The following is a 15,282-nucleotide window of genomic DNA, read 5'->3' as shown; positions in this document are numbered from 1 at the left end:
AGCAGTATAAAATCAAATTAACAAAACCAAATGCTGCTATGCATAGATCTGGTGGTTGCCAATAGGTTCTGTAGTAGAATCTGTCACTGAAGTTGCCAAAACCTAAAACAAGTACTGCCTTTGCCTTGTACAACATGCAACTTCCTTCCCTCTCTTGGAAGTTTTAACTCACACTACAGCACTGTGTCATATATTGATCACACCTCACCTGCAATGATCCAACCCCCTCCCCCAGAAAAATAATACAAAATAAAAAAGGAAAGCAAAAGAGAAATGGCAATTAACAGTTAATTCTAAAATATCTTAAGGATGTTGAGGAAATAACTTCTAGCATCTGGCAAGCCAAGAACTTCATGACATGTGCACTGAAACACGCTCCTAGACATCGGATTGTAGTGGCCTCTGTCATCACTGATTCAAAAGAAAGTGGCCACATCAGGATATGATATTAGCAAATGTGCAATTTTGTGTGTGTGTGGGGGGGGGGGGGGCAGCATTACAGTGCCACGTGGGATTTTGACTACAACTGCTAGAGAGACATGTCGAAGAAGGCGGGGGGAGTAAGAGGGGTGCCTTGAAGCACATGGTGACTAGAGGAGAGTTGAACCCATGACCTCCTGGGAGGCCTGCAACTCTACTGGAAGGCTTCCAACCAACTGCGCTGGCAGTTGTCTTCAATTATCTCAATTTAACTATCCAATTATTTCACTTTTTTTTTTTACTCAAAGAAAGGCACGGGGGAGCCCTCACCAGAAGTAGAACAGCACACCCTCCAATACCTGCCTTTGGCAATTCAGGTGGGGAGAAATTTTGCACACAGGTGACCCCAGGTCCATTGCTCACATGTCAAATTTGAATCCCTATTCGAGTTTGCCAAGTGGAAAATATGTATTAAAAAAAAAGGACTACCATGGGGTTCATGGAAATACATGGGAGGGTATACCTACATATGAGAGGATATACTGAATCTCGGTCTGAAATTTGCCATTTGGCCAATCCACATCACTTTCTAAATATCCAAAAGTAAGAACTGCCACATTGCTCTGGCACATCGCATAAAACACAAGGCATGATGATTTACTTCCGGGGGGAGTGTATGCTGGAACATTTCTCACATGTTTCGACTCAAAGAAAGGGAGGGCAGAGGGGGATTGGCATGCCCTGACCCAGAAAATGAGAGAGGAAAGTAAAAAACATGCCCTATGAGCAAAGATCAAAGAAAAAAAATGATCTATAGTGCATTACGATTTAAAAAATGTTGATAATATTGAATCTCTAAATTAGCTATGTGGAAAGCTAAATACCAGTCACAAAAAAAAAGAAGAAGAAATTTACATGGTCGTATTCTTGTGATTTTGATCATTTTGTAGTTTAGTGAATTGAAGATAGATGAGGAAGAGATATAGGTAGAGGCAACTTAGTTATTGACATTGGCTGTTGGGGTCCTCCTCACACGGAGGGGGGCCGTGAGTCTCCACCTAAAGAGGGTGGGAAGAGCAAATGTCAAACAATAAATGAAATGAATAGAACAAAGAAGAGGAAGATTGATTTGCAAAGGGCCAAGAAAGGATTCGGCGATTAATGAAGGAAGAAGAAAAATGGGGAAGGGGTTGCACCTACCCTCTCTAACGCCGTGTAGAACGCAAAAACTCTTCTTCTCCGTTTCCTATAAATAGGGGCAAGGGTAAAGGTTCAAGACACACTGAACAACACAAGTTCATGAGATGACCAAGTGAGCTGTGAGTGGGTGAGAGTTTTGTGGAATATTGGATTTTTAACATATTTATCAAGGCGGTGGAGGGGTGCCTAAGCGCTTAAGCTACCAAGGCGCCCAATTGTTATTTTTATTTCCCCTCATTTCTATCATAAAAAATCAACATTAAGCCACATCAAGTCATCAAAAATCAACATTAAGCCACATCAAGTCATCAAAAATCAACACTAAGCCACATCAAGTCATCAAAAATCAACACTAAGCCACATCAAGTCATCAAAAATCAACATTAACTCACACATCAAGTCATCAAAAATCAATATTAAGCCACATCAATCACCAAAAATCAACATAGAACTAGAAGACAATAGAACTGAAGAAGCAAGCTATTGGAAGTTTGAAACAATCAAAACATACAATTGGTTTATACTGTTCTTAGAATTGGTCATTGTCATGGTATACCCAGTCTCACTTTTGGTTTATATCGTTCTTAGAAAATATGATCTTATCTATAAGTAATTAAACTGCTCTAGATTTAGAGAAATGTTCTTGTTCTCCAAGAAGTTTGACCGGTCAAATGAATTTATTTTTACACGAGACTTTTTGCATTAGGTAGAGCACAAAACCAGCTTTCCAACAAATCCAAGATTGCTTAAATCTGATTTATATTGAAGGAGTAATGTTCCGGTCAAACCTTATTTGGTGTGCGGGAATACTGTCAAAATCGCATTGAATGAAAATATTTTTTTAAATATCAAAACAAATGAATATTTTACCACTCTTTTGGGTTTTAGCAATGTTTTACCATATTAAGATTTACGAACATTTTAGATTTGAGAAAAACCCCAGCATTAGAACGTTGAAAATTTCACCTAACACCAAAAATCCAGTTTTTGTTCTTGAACTGGGGGGATTGACTTTTTATCCTTTTGGAATTTTATTTTTTAATTATTTTTATTAGATTCAAATAGAGGGTATTTGCTTATTTATGAATAATATCTTAAATAAATGAAATATTTACTAAAATAAGTAATATTTGGCATAAATAAGAGCCAAAATTGGTCCGATACCCACTAAGGCGTTTGATACCACTAAGGTGACAATGGCCTAGCCCCCTAAAAATCCGCCTAAATGCCTAGGCGACGCCTTAACAACTATGGTTTTTAAATATTCCCTTCAAGGGTTTGAGAGTGTGAGTTGAGAGAGGATGTACAAGGGGTATCAGGTTTTGGAAACAGGGTTGGGTTTGGTTTGACTCCAAGGCATTGTTACTTGTATTGTTATTCTCTCCGTTCTCTCATAGTGAAGAGTTCAAATTACGCCCATGGATGTAGGCATAGCCGAACCACGTAAATACTTGTGTCTGTGAGGTTACTTTTACCACTTTTGTACATCATCACTTTGTGTCATATGGGCCCCACAATCACTATTCATGGTTACTATTCACCTATACTATTCATAGTTACTATTCCCAGTTACTGTTCATGTGCTGCCGTATTTTTCCATTTATCTTTACACACCGGTGGGAAAAGGTTTATCATTTTTCCCAACAAGTTATATTAAAGCCAACTTAGTGTGATCGTGTGTGAAAGATGTTGATGGAGGCAAACACTTCAACATGACAATCAGCCTAAATGGGAGAAACTGGATAATTTGGAAAGCCAAAATGGAGGATTAGCATACTGCAAGGTCTTGCATGCACCCGTAGAAGGAGACACATCGAAGCCGGAATATCCAATACGGAGTGGAAAGCCTTAGATCAAAAAGCCCCCGGCTTCATTCGCCAGTGGTTGGATGACTCTGCCTTCCATCATATTTCCACAGAAACATCAGCGCATTCATTGTGAAGAAAGCTCGAGGCTTGTACGAGTGAAAGACCGTTGGTAACAATGCTTTCCTAATTAGAAAGTTTGTGAATTTGGAATACAAAAAAGGGAGCTCCGTTGCAGAACACCTGAACAAGGTACAAAGCATTGTGAATCAACTCAAAAAAAAATTCCATAAAATGTGTCTCTCCCAACCTCCTCATCCCTTCCATCCAGCTAATTGACCAGACTGGAGTTTGCAGCTCTTGGTTTTACCTCCGGTGTACTTCTAAATACAGATTGAAGTGTCCCACCATAGTTTCAAGCCCCAAATATTGGGCAGTGACAACTGACAACACCATATCTGTGCCAGGTTTCTAAGAGGATAAATAATAACTTCTGTTCCTTGACCTAACTTGGTTTGTTTTAACCCAATTGTTCAAGTAGGTGGTCACATATCCAATTGCAAGCCAGTTGATTACATGAAACAGTAGTGTAATATGTAAGCAAAGAGGAACCACGAGTAGGGATTGTCTCTCAAAAGTCATGAAGGAAGTTTTGCTGAAATAGTCTATATTACATAAAATTTTCCACAGTTTGTTCTTTATGTGGTACTTAACTATATATTTGGTTCTATTTATGACCAACATTAGTTTTTGCAATGGTACTTGGGGCATGAAGGCACTGGAGGTTGCCAAAGTAGATTCATGGAAGCTAGATGCTTCTAGGTTCTTGGGGAGGTGGAAACATGAGACCAAGAATGCAACCTTGAGCAAATTCTAAGCACAAAAACAGCTCGTCACGGAAAAGAGGTTATATATATTGTCACAGGCAGCAATAGTAGAGGCTCCATGAGCATCAACAAGGAGCAACTAGATCAAAAAAATTTACGCCACTCACATATTCTGATTTTTCATATGCAAAAGCTTACGTTTCTGACCTTTCAAAGAGATTGCATTGGATGATAGGACAAAACCATCAATGATGAAAATCACAGAAGACGGAAATTCCCAAACCTGTATGATGCAAACTCAAAATGTAAGGGATAAGTAGAGTAGACAAAAGGCATCCAGAAAAGAAATGATAGGATAAACACATACCCTTACAAGTAGATTAGACAAAAGACATACAAAAAAGAAATGACAAGACAATCAATATGAATTTACAATGTAGTCTGCTACTATGATATTGTCAGTTGAGCACATTTACCATCATGGCAAGGAGGAAAATTTTGAAGTAGCTTGAAACAAGAATGGCCAGCAAAAGATCTTTGTACCTGTGCAAATTAGGTCATAAACTGTTAATCAATGTTTGAATGTATAAACAAAAAATATCTATTTACTTAAAAGATCTGAAATCCGTTGCATAATATTTTGCTCCTGAATCATAGATTGGTATATACAGCTACAGAAAATCAGATGGTATTGGGTGCACAATATTCTTGGGAAACACAACATACTTCACTTAGAGGAGTGGAGAAAAGCAATTTTAAAATGTCGACCTAGGTTTTAATTTTATCTTTTCCTATTATTAGAAAAATAAAAAATAGCAATAGACCCAGCACAAGAAACACGCTGAAGTCAATCTACATTATTTTGTGCAAGGAGACTACCCCCTAAAAAAAGAAAGAAATAAGAATCCTACATTTTGCTGCCATGGAAATTGTTCAGCAGTGTCATCAGAAGCCCAACTCTTCCATTCGCACTATAAAAACCAGCATATTGCTGTTGGGAAAAAACCCCTTCCTAATTGGTCTCTAGCCCCTATCGCAGATGAAAATGCATTATGATCAAAGGTATCTTACTTGCAGAAGATAATAGTGCATGACCATGGAATCATACAACTATACAAGGACCACTGGTAAGCCGTAACCCAGACACCCTATATCGGTTGTAGAGTAAAAATATTAGGGAACTAACTCAAAACACACAGCCAAGAATTTTCTCTGTGAGAGCTACAGCATTATAATTTGCTTACTGTAATAATACCAGAGCTTATTAAACCAGACCAAAGATGGAGAAGATGAAGTGGAGAGAGAGAGAGAGAGAAGGGCTAGAGTGCAATGGAAAAGAATGCTTCCTATGAGTATCGCACCAGCCAACTAATATATATTAATCCAATCACCTATTCTTAGTAGGAATCTACTAAGAGTGGAAGTACAATTACAAAGAAATAACCAACCTACTAAGCCAACGTACAAAAGGAAACAATAAAAGAAATAAAGATAAAGACAACTAACTAGCTAACCAAGCTATTAGACATAATAATCCCATGGTACACTAATCCATGGAAGTCCATGGACCAGCACCCACGATACACACAGTTTAACACTTACAACAGGCACTTGAAAGCAAAAAACATTACTGGCTTGGGAAAAAAAAGAATACTAAATATGGTATAGAATCAATAAAATGAACAGATTAAGTATATTCCTACAAGATGTTGTTACAAGAACTTGCAAACCATTAATGCATTTTAAACTGCATACTTAAGCTACTTATGCATCATCCATGACCTTTTGTAGGAGATTTGTAGCCTAGATTCTTCTAAACTAATACACATCCTCCTTAAAATCCTTGATGAAGCCAAATAGCATGAAAGAGTGTCTTTACCTGGTCTCCTTAGATGATGATCTCAGTAACACCCTTGTTGCAACAACGAGAACATAGAAAAATACAAGATTTCCTAAAAAAACATGCACCAACATCTGCAATGAACAATGCAAAAGCCAATTTAGAATGAAAATATACTAACCTGCATTACCCTGAGAATTATAATCATGCTTACTTAAAATGACTCTGCATACCTTCCCACATACCCAAGCTGATGAAAAGGAACTTGAGGACAAACAGCGATCTCCTTGACTTCTATTTAAAACCAATGTCCCACCTTTAATCACTAAGGTTCTAACATATGGCACAATAGGGATGAAAATCAACAAATAATCCAACAATATAGGCAAGAAAGGTATACTGATGAATGGATACATGCATCCAACATAAGAAAAAGAAAACTAGTCTTCCACAATATTCCCTGCAAAATTTCAAATAATATTGATGTTAAAAAATTATACACGACAACAAATTTCAATCCAGAGGCCTGCAGCCTCGAAAGGTAGTCTTGCGGGAACCTTTATGCCAGTTCAATTTCAATAAAATCATTATATGGTAAAGACCAAATTCTTAAAAGTTTTACTTTGCCTGAAGCTTTCACAACCCACAATGAAGACTAACAATGGAGGCAGCTAAGCATTTCCATTAATATATTCACAAGATGGAAGAAATTCATACTAAAAAGAGAAGGTGAGAAAACTAAGTAAGCACTATACCTCCGTATAAATTTCTTGGTTCAGCATATTGAAGAGAAAATGCCGATAAGCTTTCCGCTTAAGCAAAATTAAATCGATCAGAGGAATCTATGGAGCCAACAAGAAAGCGTGTAAAGCATTGAAGAAACAGCATATATTCAGCAAAAATTAGTTGAAGGGTTTATACCATGATCTCGCATTCGATGTACTCGTCGGCGACTTCCTTGCAGTTTTCCTGACCACATAGGAAGTATTGCAAGAAACCACTGTAATGAAATGAAAATGGAAACGAAGCTAAAATTGATAATCAGTGTTTGAAATCAAAACCACACTCACGCATTTCATTAATCGGATATTCCCAGGAGAGTATTGCACGAACAGTGTCTTTATCCCAAATCCGCAGTGAACGCATCTCGGTTCCATCTCCATCTCTCTCTCTCTCTCTCTCTCTATGTATTTGTTTCTGTCTATGCAGGAAGGGCTGCTTCGCTCAATCGCTCTTGTTTTTCTTTTCAGCAAGAGATCGCTGTCTGGTCGTGTAGCCGAAAAAGTAGGGTCCGTCGGATTCAGGTGAATACTTGCTGAACTAATCTGGCTTCAATCTGGCGGTTAATCATGTGGTTTATTGAATTATGCGATTTTATGATTGAGGGGTATCAATCGGGCTTGGGCTGGTTTTGGTTCGGGTTGAGTCGGCTTTGATGTGGCAACGGTGAATCTGAGACCAAACCAATAAGGAAAGTTTAGTTTCGGTTCAATTTGGTTTCGGATTGTATTGTTTCTTGTATCGATTTGTTATCAGGGTCAGCTTCGGTTTATATACATATTTGTACAAAATTATGGGGGAAAAACGTGTTTTTTATGGGTGGGTTCTTATCGGTTTCTTATCGGGGTAGATTGATTTGGATCTGGTTTCGGTTCGAGCTTTGACTAGGTTTCAGTGTCGGGTTATTTTGGTTTCCAATGTGGTTTGGTTTCAGGGTTGTAATACCCCAACCCGAAACTTGTCCAATAAGATTGGTGTGATTGATCCGGACCATTTCGGTTCAGTCCCAATTTTGACACCCCTAATTAAGGGCTTTGGTATGATTTTGATTTCAATTTCAGATTCTCCTAATCAACAAAAAGTTTCAATTTCGAATTATTTCATAAACTAAGTAAGAAATTTAATTTAATTTGTTTGCATCCATTTGAAATATTTTTAAAATAAGAAATCCATTTGATAGTTCAATTTCTAAGAATAATTTTTCTATATTTCTTTTGGAGAGGAAGGTGGTGGTGGTGGTGCCAGTGGCGACGAATGCAGAGGTGAGGCAAGGGCAGGGCTATGAAGAGGGAAGTGATGGCAAAAATAGAGTGAATTTTTTCTTTCATTGCTTTTTGAAGATGTCAAATGACACGTTTATCTCTGTTATTAACGCTCATTGAAGTGGAATGTAGAGTAGATTTAAAATTCAAGGAAATTCCAGGAAACAATTGTTTCTTGGATGCACAAAATTCAATCGGCATGCCCAAGTACTTGGATGGGCCATTACCATACTTTAAACACTCCCAAGAACCAACTTTGAAATTTGACATGCGTGTTTGGACTGAAGACGTGGCTTATTATTTTATTTTGTATTGTGGAACCCCCTAACCTATCCGATTTTACGATTCAGGCTAGGGGTAAATTCCGGTTACACGAACCCACCCCCCATAGACTCGTGTAACAGGAGATCGCAGAGGCTCGATATGGGGACCTCATGACATTGCACTGCACGCGTCCTTTACCAGCCGAGCTAACCCCCAAGGGGTAACGACGCTTGATTTTTGCAAGTTAATCAACTACCAATTGCTTTACAATTGAGGCCAAGGCACTGTTTGAGAGTAGTAACTTATTGGAGTTTCACATGTGACAAGAGGAGACAGTCATTTGCAAAAAGCATATGGCAAATAGAAGGCCCCATGTGCCGAACTTGAATGCCATGTATTACTCCCCGTTCCTCCACATTCTGGATAATTGCAATTAACGCCTGAGAGCGCATGATAAAAATTGCAGGGGAGATGGGATCTTCCTACCTAATACCACCAAAGGTAGATTATATGACATAAAATAGATACAAGACATTATTAAGTCTACCCACTGTTGACGAAATCCATTTTGAGGAGCGTACCTTCCACAAAGTGCCACTCCAACCGATCATAAGCCTTTTGCATGTCTAGCTTTAGTGCAAGAAACTTTGATTTCTTTTTCTTGTGTTTCTTAATGTAGTGGAATATTTCATGTGCCACCAGCACATTGTCAAAGATAAGTCGCTTAGGGATGAATGCTGATTGGGTGGCTGCTATAAGATGATGTAAAGCTCCATGCAGTCAGTTAGCTACAAGCTTCGAGATCCCGAGATTCTAGACTACAGTTTCAGACATTGTTAGCAAATGCAACTTGGAAGCTCTAGTCATCTCCTGATTTTCATTGGGCCCAATTTTTAAAGTCTATTTATTTGCCTACTACCAATTTTCTAGAGCCAAGATTGGGAAATAATCCTTCCTGGGGTTGGCGTAGTCTATTGGAGGGAAGAAATACTTTGAAAGCAAGAATGATATGGCAAGTTGGAAATGTGGAATCCATCCATATATGGTCGGACCCATGGGTCCCATATCTTCTCTGTTTCAAAATCATCAGCTCCGACCCCCTGACTGTGAGATATATCGCTTGTGTCTAATCTAGTCAATATTGTGGCAAGTTCGAAATGGGGAATCCATCCATATATGGCCTCACCCGTGGGTCCCATATCTTCCCCGTTTCAAAATTCATCCGCTCTGACCCCCTGATTGTGAGATATATTGCTTGTGTCCGAACTGGTCGATCCAATATCTCAGTTGTTCACCCCTAAGGTTAGCAATGCTATACTAAAATCTCAATTGAGTTTGTTCCTATGCAATGATAAGTAGATCTAGGCCGCTTCCAAAGATGGCTCTTTCTCTATTAGATCGACTTACAATTTGTTGTCATCTAATATAACACATTCTTCACCAATAATGGGTGCTTCAACTTCACGTCTCCATCATTGGGAACAAGTGCTTGATTCTGTGTGAAAACGTATCCGGTCCATTCCAACTTTACCGAAGCTCAAATCCTTCCTATGAAGATGTTGTGCAGAAGGGCTTGCTACAAGCAATAGCTTACATTCCCTCAAAATTCAGGTTGAATCCATATGTCAATGCTGTAATCTAAATGTTGCTGAAACTGCAGATCATATTATACATGGTTGTCCCTTCCCGAAAGTAGTGTGGTTTGGTAGCCAGCTGTCTTATTCTCCACCGGCTATTCAAGCTCCGCTAATCTTTGAGTGGTTAAGTAGTTGGGATGATCTATTTTGAAGTGATAAACGGCTAGCAACCCAATCTCTCTCTCTCTCTCTCTCTTGGGCATCTTTCATATGTTGATCTCTTTGGCGTGCTCGAAATCATCAGGTATTTAACTCAAAGACCTGGAGTCCTGAAGAGGTTATTGTTATGGTTGAAAAGGCTTATCTAGAGTTCTCTTCCACTTCAACATGATGTTACTCTTCAAGACCGGACATGAGTACACAAAGCCAGTCTACAACAGCTAAGTGGAAGCCATCACCATCAAGATTTTACAAAGTCAATTGAGATGCGGCCTTACCATGAGGAACCTTTAAGGGTGGATTGGATTTCATCTTTAGGGATCAAAGGAGAAGGCAGGTGCAAGTGATCTCTTTATCCCATCATTTTCATACATCATTGCAGGGGGAAGCGCTGGCTATAAGATGTGCGTTATCCCATGCACTAGTTGTTACACTCGCACCCCAGATATACCCCTAAACCCGGGGCAGTTTAGACCTCTACCTAAGGGGCAATTTCACGGTGGCACTGGCCAACACCTGTAACCTTAGACTTTGAATATTACTAAAAGTACCCCCTCGAAGACTTGGAAGTGTGGGCCAAAGCCTCGTAACTTTCCTTGAAGTTTGAGCCTTGACAGCAGCGCTGGAGTCACAAACGGACTCACTCTTACTAAATCTGCTCGAGGATCCGCTCGTGCTGTCATTTGCCTTTTTGGATTATTTTCCCGTGGGACCCACATACCTGTGTCCCGGACACCATAATGAAACCTTTGGACCATATGGACCCCTACCCTTGCCATTGGATGGTTAGTTGAACCATAAGAATGGGCCCACAAGGCCTAACTTGAATGAATAATGGGTTTTATATACCCTAGCCTAAACCAAACAGACCTTAGTGGACAATTAAGTTGTAAGGACTTACGGTGTACCCCAAACATGATCTAATGGACCTAATGGATATGACCAAGACCAAACAAGCCCTAAGACCTAACTAAAACCCATTTAAAGACCTAGGGGCCACTAAGTGTTTGGGGGTACCTAAACCAAACATGGCCTAAGGCCCTTTTAACCCTTAAAAGGATAAGAGAATCCTTATTCTCTTATCTCTCCCCCTCCCAAGCAAACCGTGGAGGATAAGAGACAAGAGAAGAAGGAGAAGAAGGAAAGAAGAAGAAGAAGTAGAAGTAGGAGAGGAATAGGAGGGGAAGGGAAGAAGGTGGAAGCCATGCAAAGATGGCTAGCTGCCCCACACTTCCTCCCAAGCTGGCCGGACCCAAGGGAGAAGAGAAAGAGGAGGAGAAGAGATGGAGTGGCTGGAAGAAGGAAGCTCACCAAGGTAAGCTCCCCAAACCTAGCTCTCCCCCATTTCTCCTTGATTTTGGCAATTCCTTGAGCTAGGGTTGACCTAAGGTTCCATTTAGGACTCAAGGTGAAGCTTGGCCCTCGTTGGGAGCTCTAATAATGCTGACCTAGGCCTCTAAATACTGCATTTGTAGCCATGGCTGTGGAATCCCTGGTTTAAGCTTCAAACCCAACCCTTGGACCAATGTGAGACCCAAATCATGTAGGATCTTGAATCCTTAAGGTGAGCTTAGGACCTAGTGACCCTAGGAAGGCTTAGACACCTCTCCCTTGTCCCTGAGAGCTTGGGGCACTCTAAGCTTCAAGCTGGAGCAAAAGCCCTCTGAAATCTCGGAAGAGACTGTTGACGGATGAACGATCGAATCCACCAATCGTGGTACCATTCGTCAGACCGCCTAGTATAAACCCTGTGTGTTGGCCTGAGCGGACGAAGGTACGGATTCACTCTGTTTGCCTCCTCCTGAAGCCTGTTGCTCTCTGGTGTGTCTCAGTAAATGAACGGATGCAGGGGCGGACCCAAGAAGCACATCCGCCCATAGATCCGTTTCCTTTTAGGAGTGTCTCAGGTATCGAAGGGATGCACGATCGGATCCAAGTGAGATGTTCCGCTCGCTCTATTTTTACCTTTTGGCCTGAATGGAGTCAAGGGCGGATTCACCTCTGTTGAAACCGTCCGTGAGTCCGCTCGTGCTGTCTTGGTTGAAATCCAATTTTAACCTTGAGGGCCTAGCATGGGACCCTTCTATGCATGCTTTAATGATCGTTTTTGTGTTCCTAGGCTACCCAACTCGATGGATAGCGGGGAGCCCAGGTGAGATTCATGTCAACCACACACGACGACGCCCTTGTTAGGTGAGTGGGTTTTGGGTGATTTGGTGGGTTTGAATATATATTAATATGAAATCTTAAGCATGCTAATATATACTTATTAGCATTGTGCGCATTGCATTATTATTCAGATGTGAACTGTTGTGAATGTGATATTATGCTCACCATTGTATTAGGCTATGGTGCCGGGTGTGCCGGTACTAGAACCCCAATTTATTTAAATTATGAAAATCGCTATATGTCATCCTGATCTGTATGTGCCGTACCGTGCTGGTACCCGGGTACTAGATAGAATGGGACGTTGATACACCCGAAATACCTCTCGCGACAATAGGACTTGCATATAGTATATCTGTGGCTAGAATGTTTGTTCCCTTATGCTACGACCATTGCCAACATGGGTTTATGTGTTGGATAGTCTGAGCACCTGTGGTCTATGGAGGTGGGAGAGGCCAGGACAGGGGTAGTGATGGCTATCGGGGTCTGCCACTAGGTGGTTATGATGGCTTCTACCGACGTAGGTCCCCTCGTGATAATTGAGGTTTCACTGGGGCGATAGGATAAGTGACCCTCAGTGTCTCCCGAGTTATCACAGTAGCATACACTTGACCGATAGAATTGTGTGCTAGGTGAAAAATGAATCTGACATTAGCATGCATCATTCTGAATGATATTGATTGTGTGGTGTGTGTGCATTCCCCTTTGCTTCTTCACTAGCTAGTGTAGCTAACCCCGTTGCACAACCCCTTTTTAGTTGTTATACAGGAGGTACTACTTAGATGAGCACCGTTGGATGTGAATCAAGTGGAGCCGACGACTGTGACTTGGATGTAAATGTACACCCAAGATTGGTGCCCTCATGGCAATTATTTATGATTTAATTTTCTGTCTTCATTTCCACATTTATGTATAAACTATGTGTTTATTTATAGGAGAGATTGAATGGTTACATTTATGAGCAGTGTACTATGTGTTATCATTAGAGAACCGATGCTCTATAATTTCACATGATTTAATTAAATTTCGCTTCCGCTAACTCTGTATTTGGAACGACTTATTCCATATTAGTACGTTCCTTTCTGTTATCAATATGTGATGACAGGGTGGACTGTGGCTTGGGACACTATATCTGTGATCCTGGTAGGTATTGGGATGATGTGTGATTGTTCCAGTCACCCCCTATGTGGCAATATATATTACATCGGGATGGGGGCGTGACACTAGCGGCAGGTTACAATAACCTCCAAGTTGAATTAGATAACAGGGAGGTTATTGCATTTCTTCGAGGCTCAAGCAAGCTCCCACTGCTAGATTCACTCACAATTTTGTGAGATGCGAAGCTACTATGTGCTTCTTTTCAATGTATTTCGTTTAGTTGTATCCCACGGGCTCTAAATTCTGTTGCAGACACCTTGGCTCGGAAGGCCCTATCCGTCGTGTGTAGGGCAGAGTGGCTAGACTCCATTCCTTGGCTTCACAAACCTTGTCTGTTTGAAGCCATTGCTTGTACACATGCTTATCCTCAATAAAACTATCCTTTATCCCCCTCCCCCAAAAAAAAAAGATTTAAAATTGATTTCAATATCAACATTGGAAATGTCATCTGCAAATTCTCTTCTGTTTTTTTTTTTGGGGGGGTGCTAGAAAGCCCTGTTAGGGGCAAAATTTATTCCGCTACACTGGGCAAAAAGATAGATACAATCCTTAGAAGGTCCTCTGGAAATGAGGTTCTCCAAAAACCCAAGTGAGGGTAACCTAAGGCCCATCTAGTTCGATCCAGGGCTTACCTTGGTAGTTCCCTACTCCCTTGGGAGAACTGCGTCAGGAGCTTGATCAGTGGTTCAAGTCTCCTTGGCGACCCTAAGTCCACATTTACTTGCTTTCGAAGTGGAGACCATGTGGGTACCATATTGATCCCTTATGGGTCTTCTCTTGCCTCCTTGTGCGGCCTTGATGGCCAATAGGCCCTTGACAACTGCACCAAAAACAAAAAGGCCCATCTAGAATGGAAAATTATCACCTCGTTGGGCCCGATTCCCGTTCTCTAATAGGGGATGGTGGACCCCACCGGCGGTGTTTGGGCATGGGTAGAGGTCATTTCAGCCCCTTGTTAGAAACGGCGTCGATAGGTGATAAAGATCCATCTAGAAATAGCATGGGCTTTTCGTAATTTATCTTTAGATTTTAATTTTTCATAAATAACATGAAAAATCACACAAACACCATAATTTCAATTTATGACCCATTAAATTGAAATAGAGTAAACATCTAGTACACCCCTGAGGTTTGTTCACCTATCTTGTAGCCCCCTTATTTATTAAAACATTACTTACAGACCCTTGAGATTGACGGAATACCCATTCCGTTAGGAGGATAATTATCGTCTAAGGTTTCCTGACCGGTGCGGTTCCCTAGTTCCTCTCACAAGAGGGGGTGGGACCCACCCGAAGCATCTGACCGAACAGTCTACCTAGGTGGGGTCCACCCTCCTCTTGTGAGAGGAACTAGGAAACCGAACTGGTCAAGGAGCCGTACACGAAAAAAATTCCCCTTTTTTTAGGATGAACCTGTTAAGTAATGATGTCAGCATGCCATAAATTTATAAAAGGCCCAAATACCCTTCTACCGTTAGGAGTTTACCATAATACCCTTTTATATTAATTGGAATCCATTGGAGTAAAAAATGAGTTTGAGAGTTGTTTGAGGGGGGAGGGTTGCAGAAAATTTTCCGATCATCGCTATTTTCACTCACGCATCTTCACGCCCCTTGTCAGGTTTCTGGTTTGGAATCCTAAATCTCCAAAACCCCCCAAATTCTTCATGCCTTCTCTTCTTCTCAATTTCATTCTTCCCGTGGAGTCAACCCAGCTTCACACCTAGTCTCAAGTTTCTGATTTGGAACCCTAAATCCCTAGAACC

The 15,282-nt window shown here is 40.7% G+C and overlaps 1 protein-coding gene across 1 annotated transcript; it reads right to left on the bottom strand.

Annotated features, from left to right (window-relative positions):
- Positions 1-176: 176 nt before the first annotated feature.
- LOC122655770 (protein ARV 2-like) lies at positions 177-7,303 on the bottom strand. Its single transcript, XM_043850093.1, has 9 exons — positions 7,163-7,303; positions 7,014-7,061; positions 6,848-6,934; positions 6,507-6,552; positions 6,326-6,408; positions 6,132-6,226; positions 4,729-4,795; positions 4,460-4,535; positions 177-411 (listed from the first exon to the last, which is right to left on the bottom strand). Exons 1-9 carry the CDS (start codon positions 7,253-7,255, stop codon positions 281-283), a joined length of 726 nt encoding a protein of 241 aa, XP_043706028.1. The 5' UTR covers positions 7,256-7,303; the 3' UTR covers positions 177-280.
- Positions 7,304-15,282: the final 7,979 nt, after the last annotated feature.

Source organism: Telopea speciosissima, chromosome 3, assembly GCF_018873765.1.
Source record: "Telopea speciosissima isolate NSW1024214 ecotype Mountain lineage chromosome 3, Tspe_v1, whole genome shotgun sequence".
In the NCBI taxonomy this organism is placed as follows: Eukaryota; Viridiplantae; Streptophyta; class Magnoliopsida; order Proteales; family Proteaceae; genus Telopea; species Telopea speciosissima.
This window is presented reverse-complemented; position numbering and strand designations above follow the sequence as displayed.

Coding starts and splice junctions, on each gene's coding strand:
- LOC122655770 (XM_043850093.1), bottom strand. CDS start 7,255: ATGGAGATGGAACCGAGATGCGTTCACTGCGGATTTGGGATAAAGACA. Junction 6,553..6,847: donor ACCAAGAAATTTATACGGAG/GTATAGTGCTTA, acceptor GAAATTTTGCAG/GGAATATTGTGGAAGACTAG. Junction 4,796..6,131: donor TCATCATCTAAGGAGACCAG/GTAAAGACACTC, acceptor TAATTTGCACAG/GTACAAAGATCTTTTGCTGG.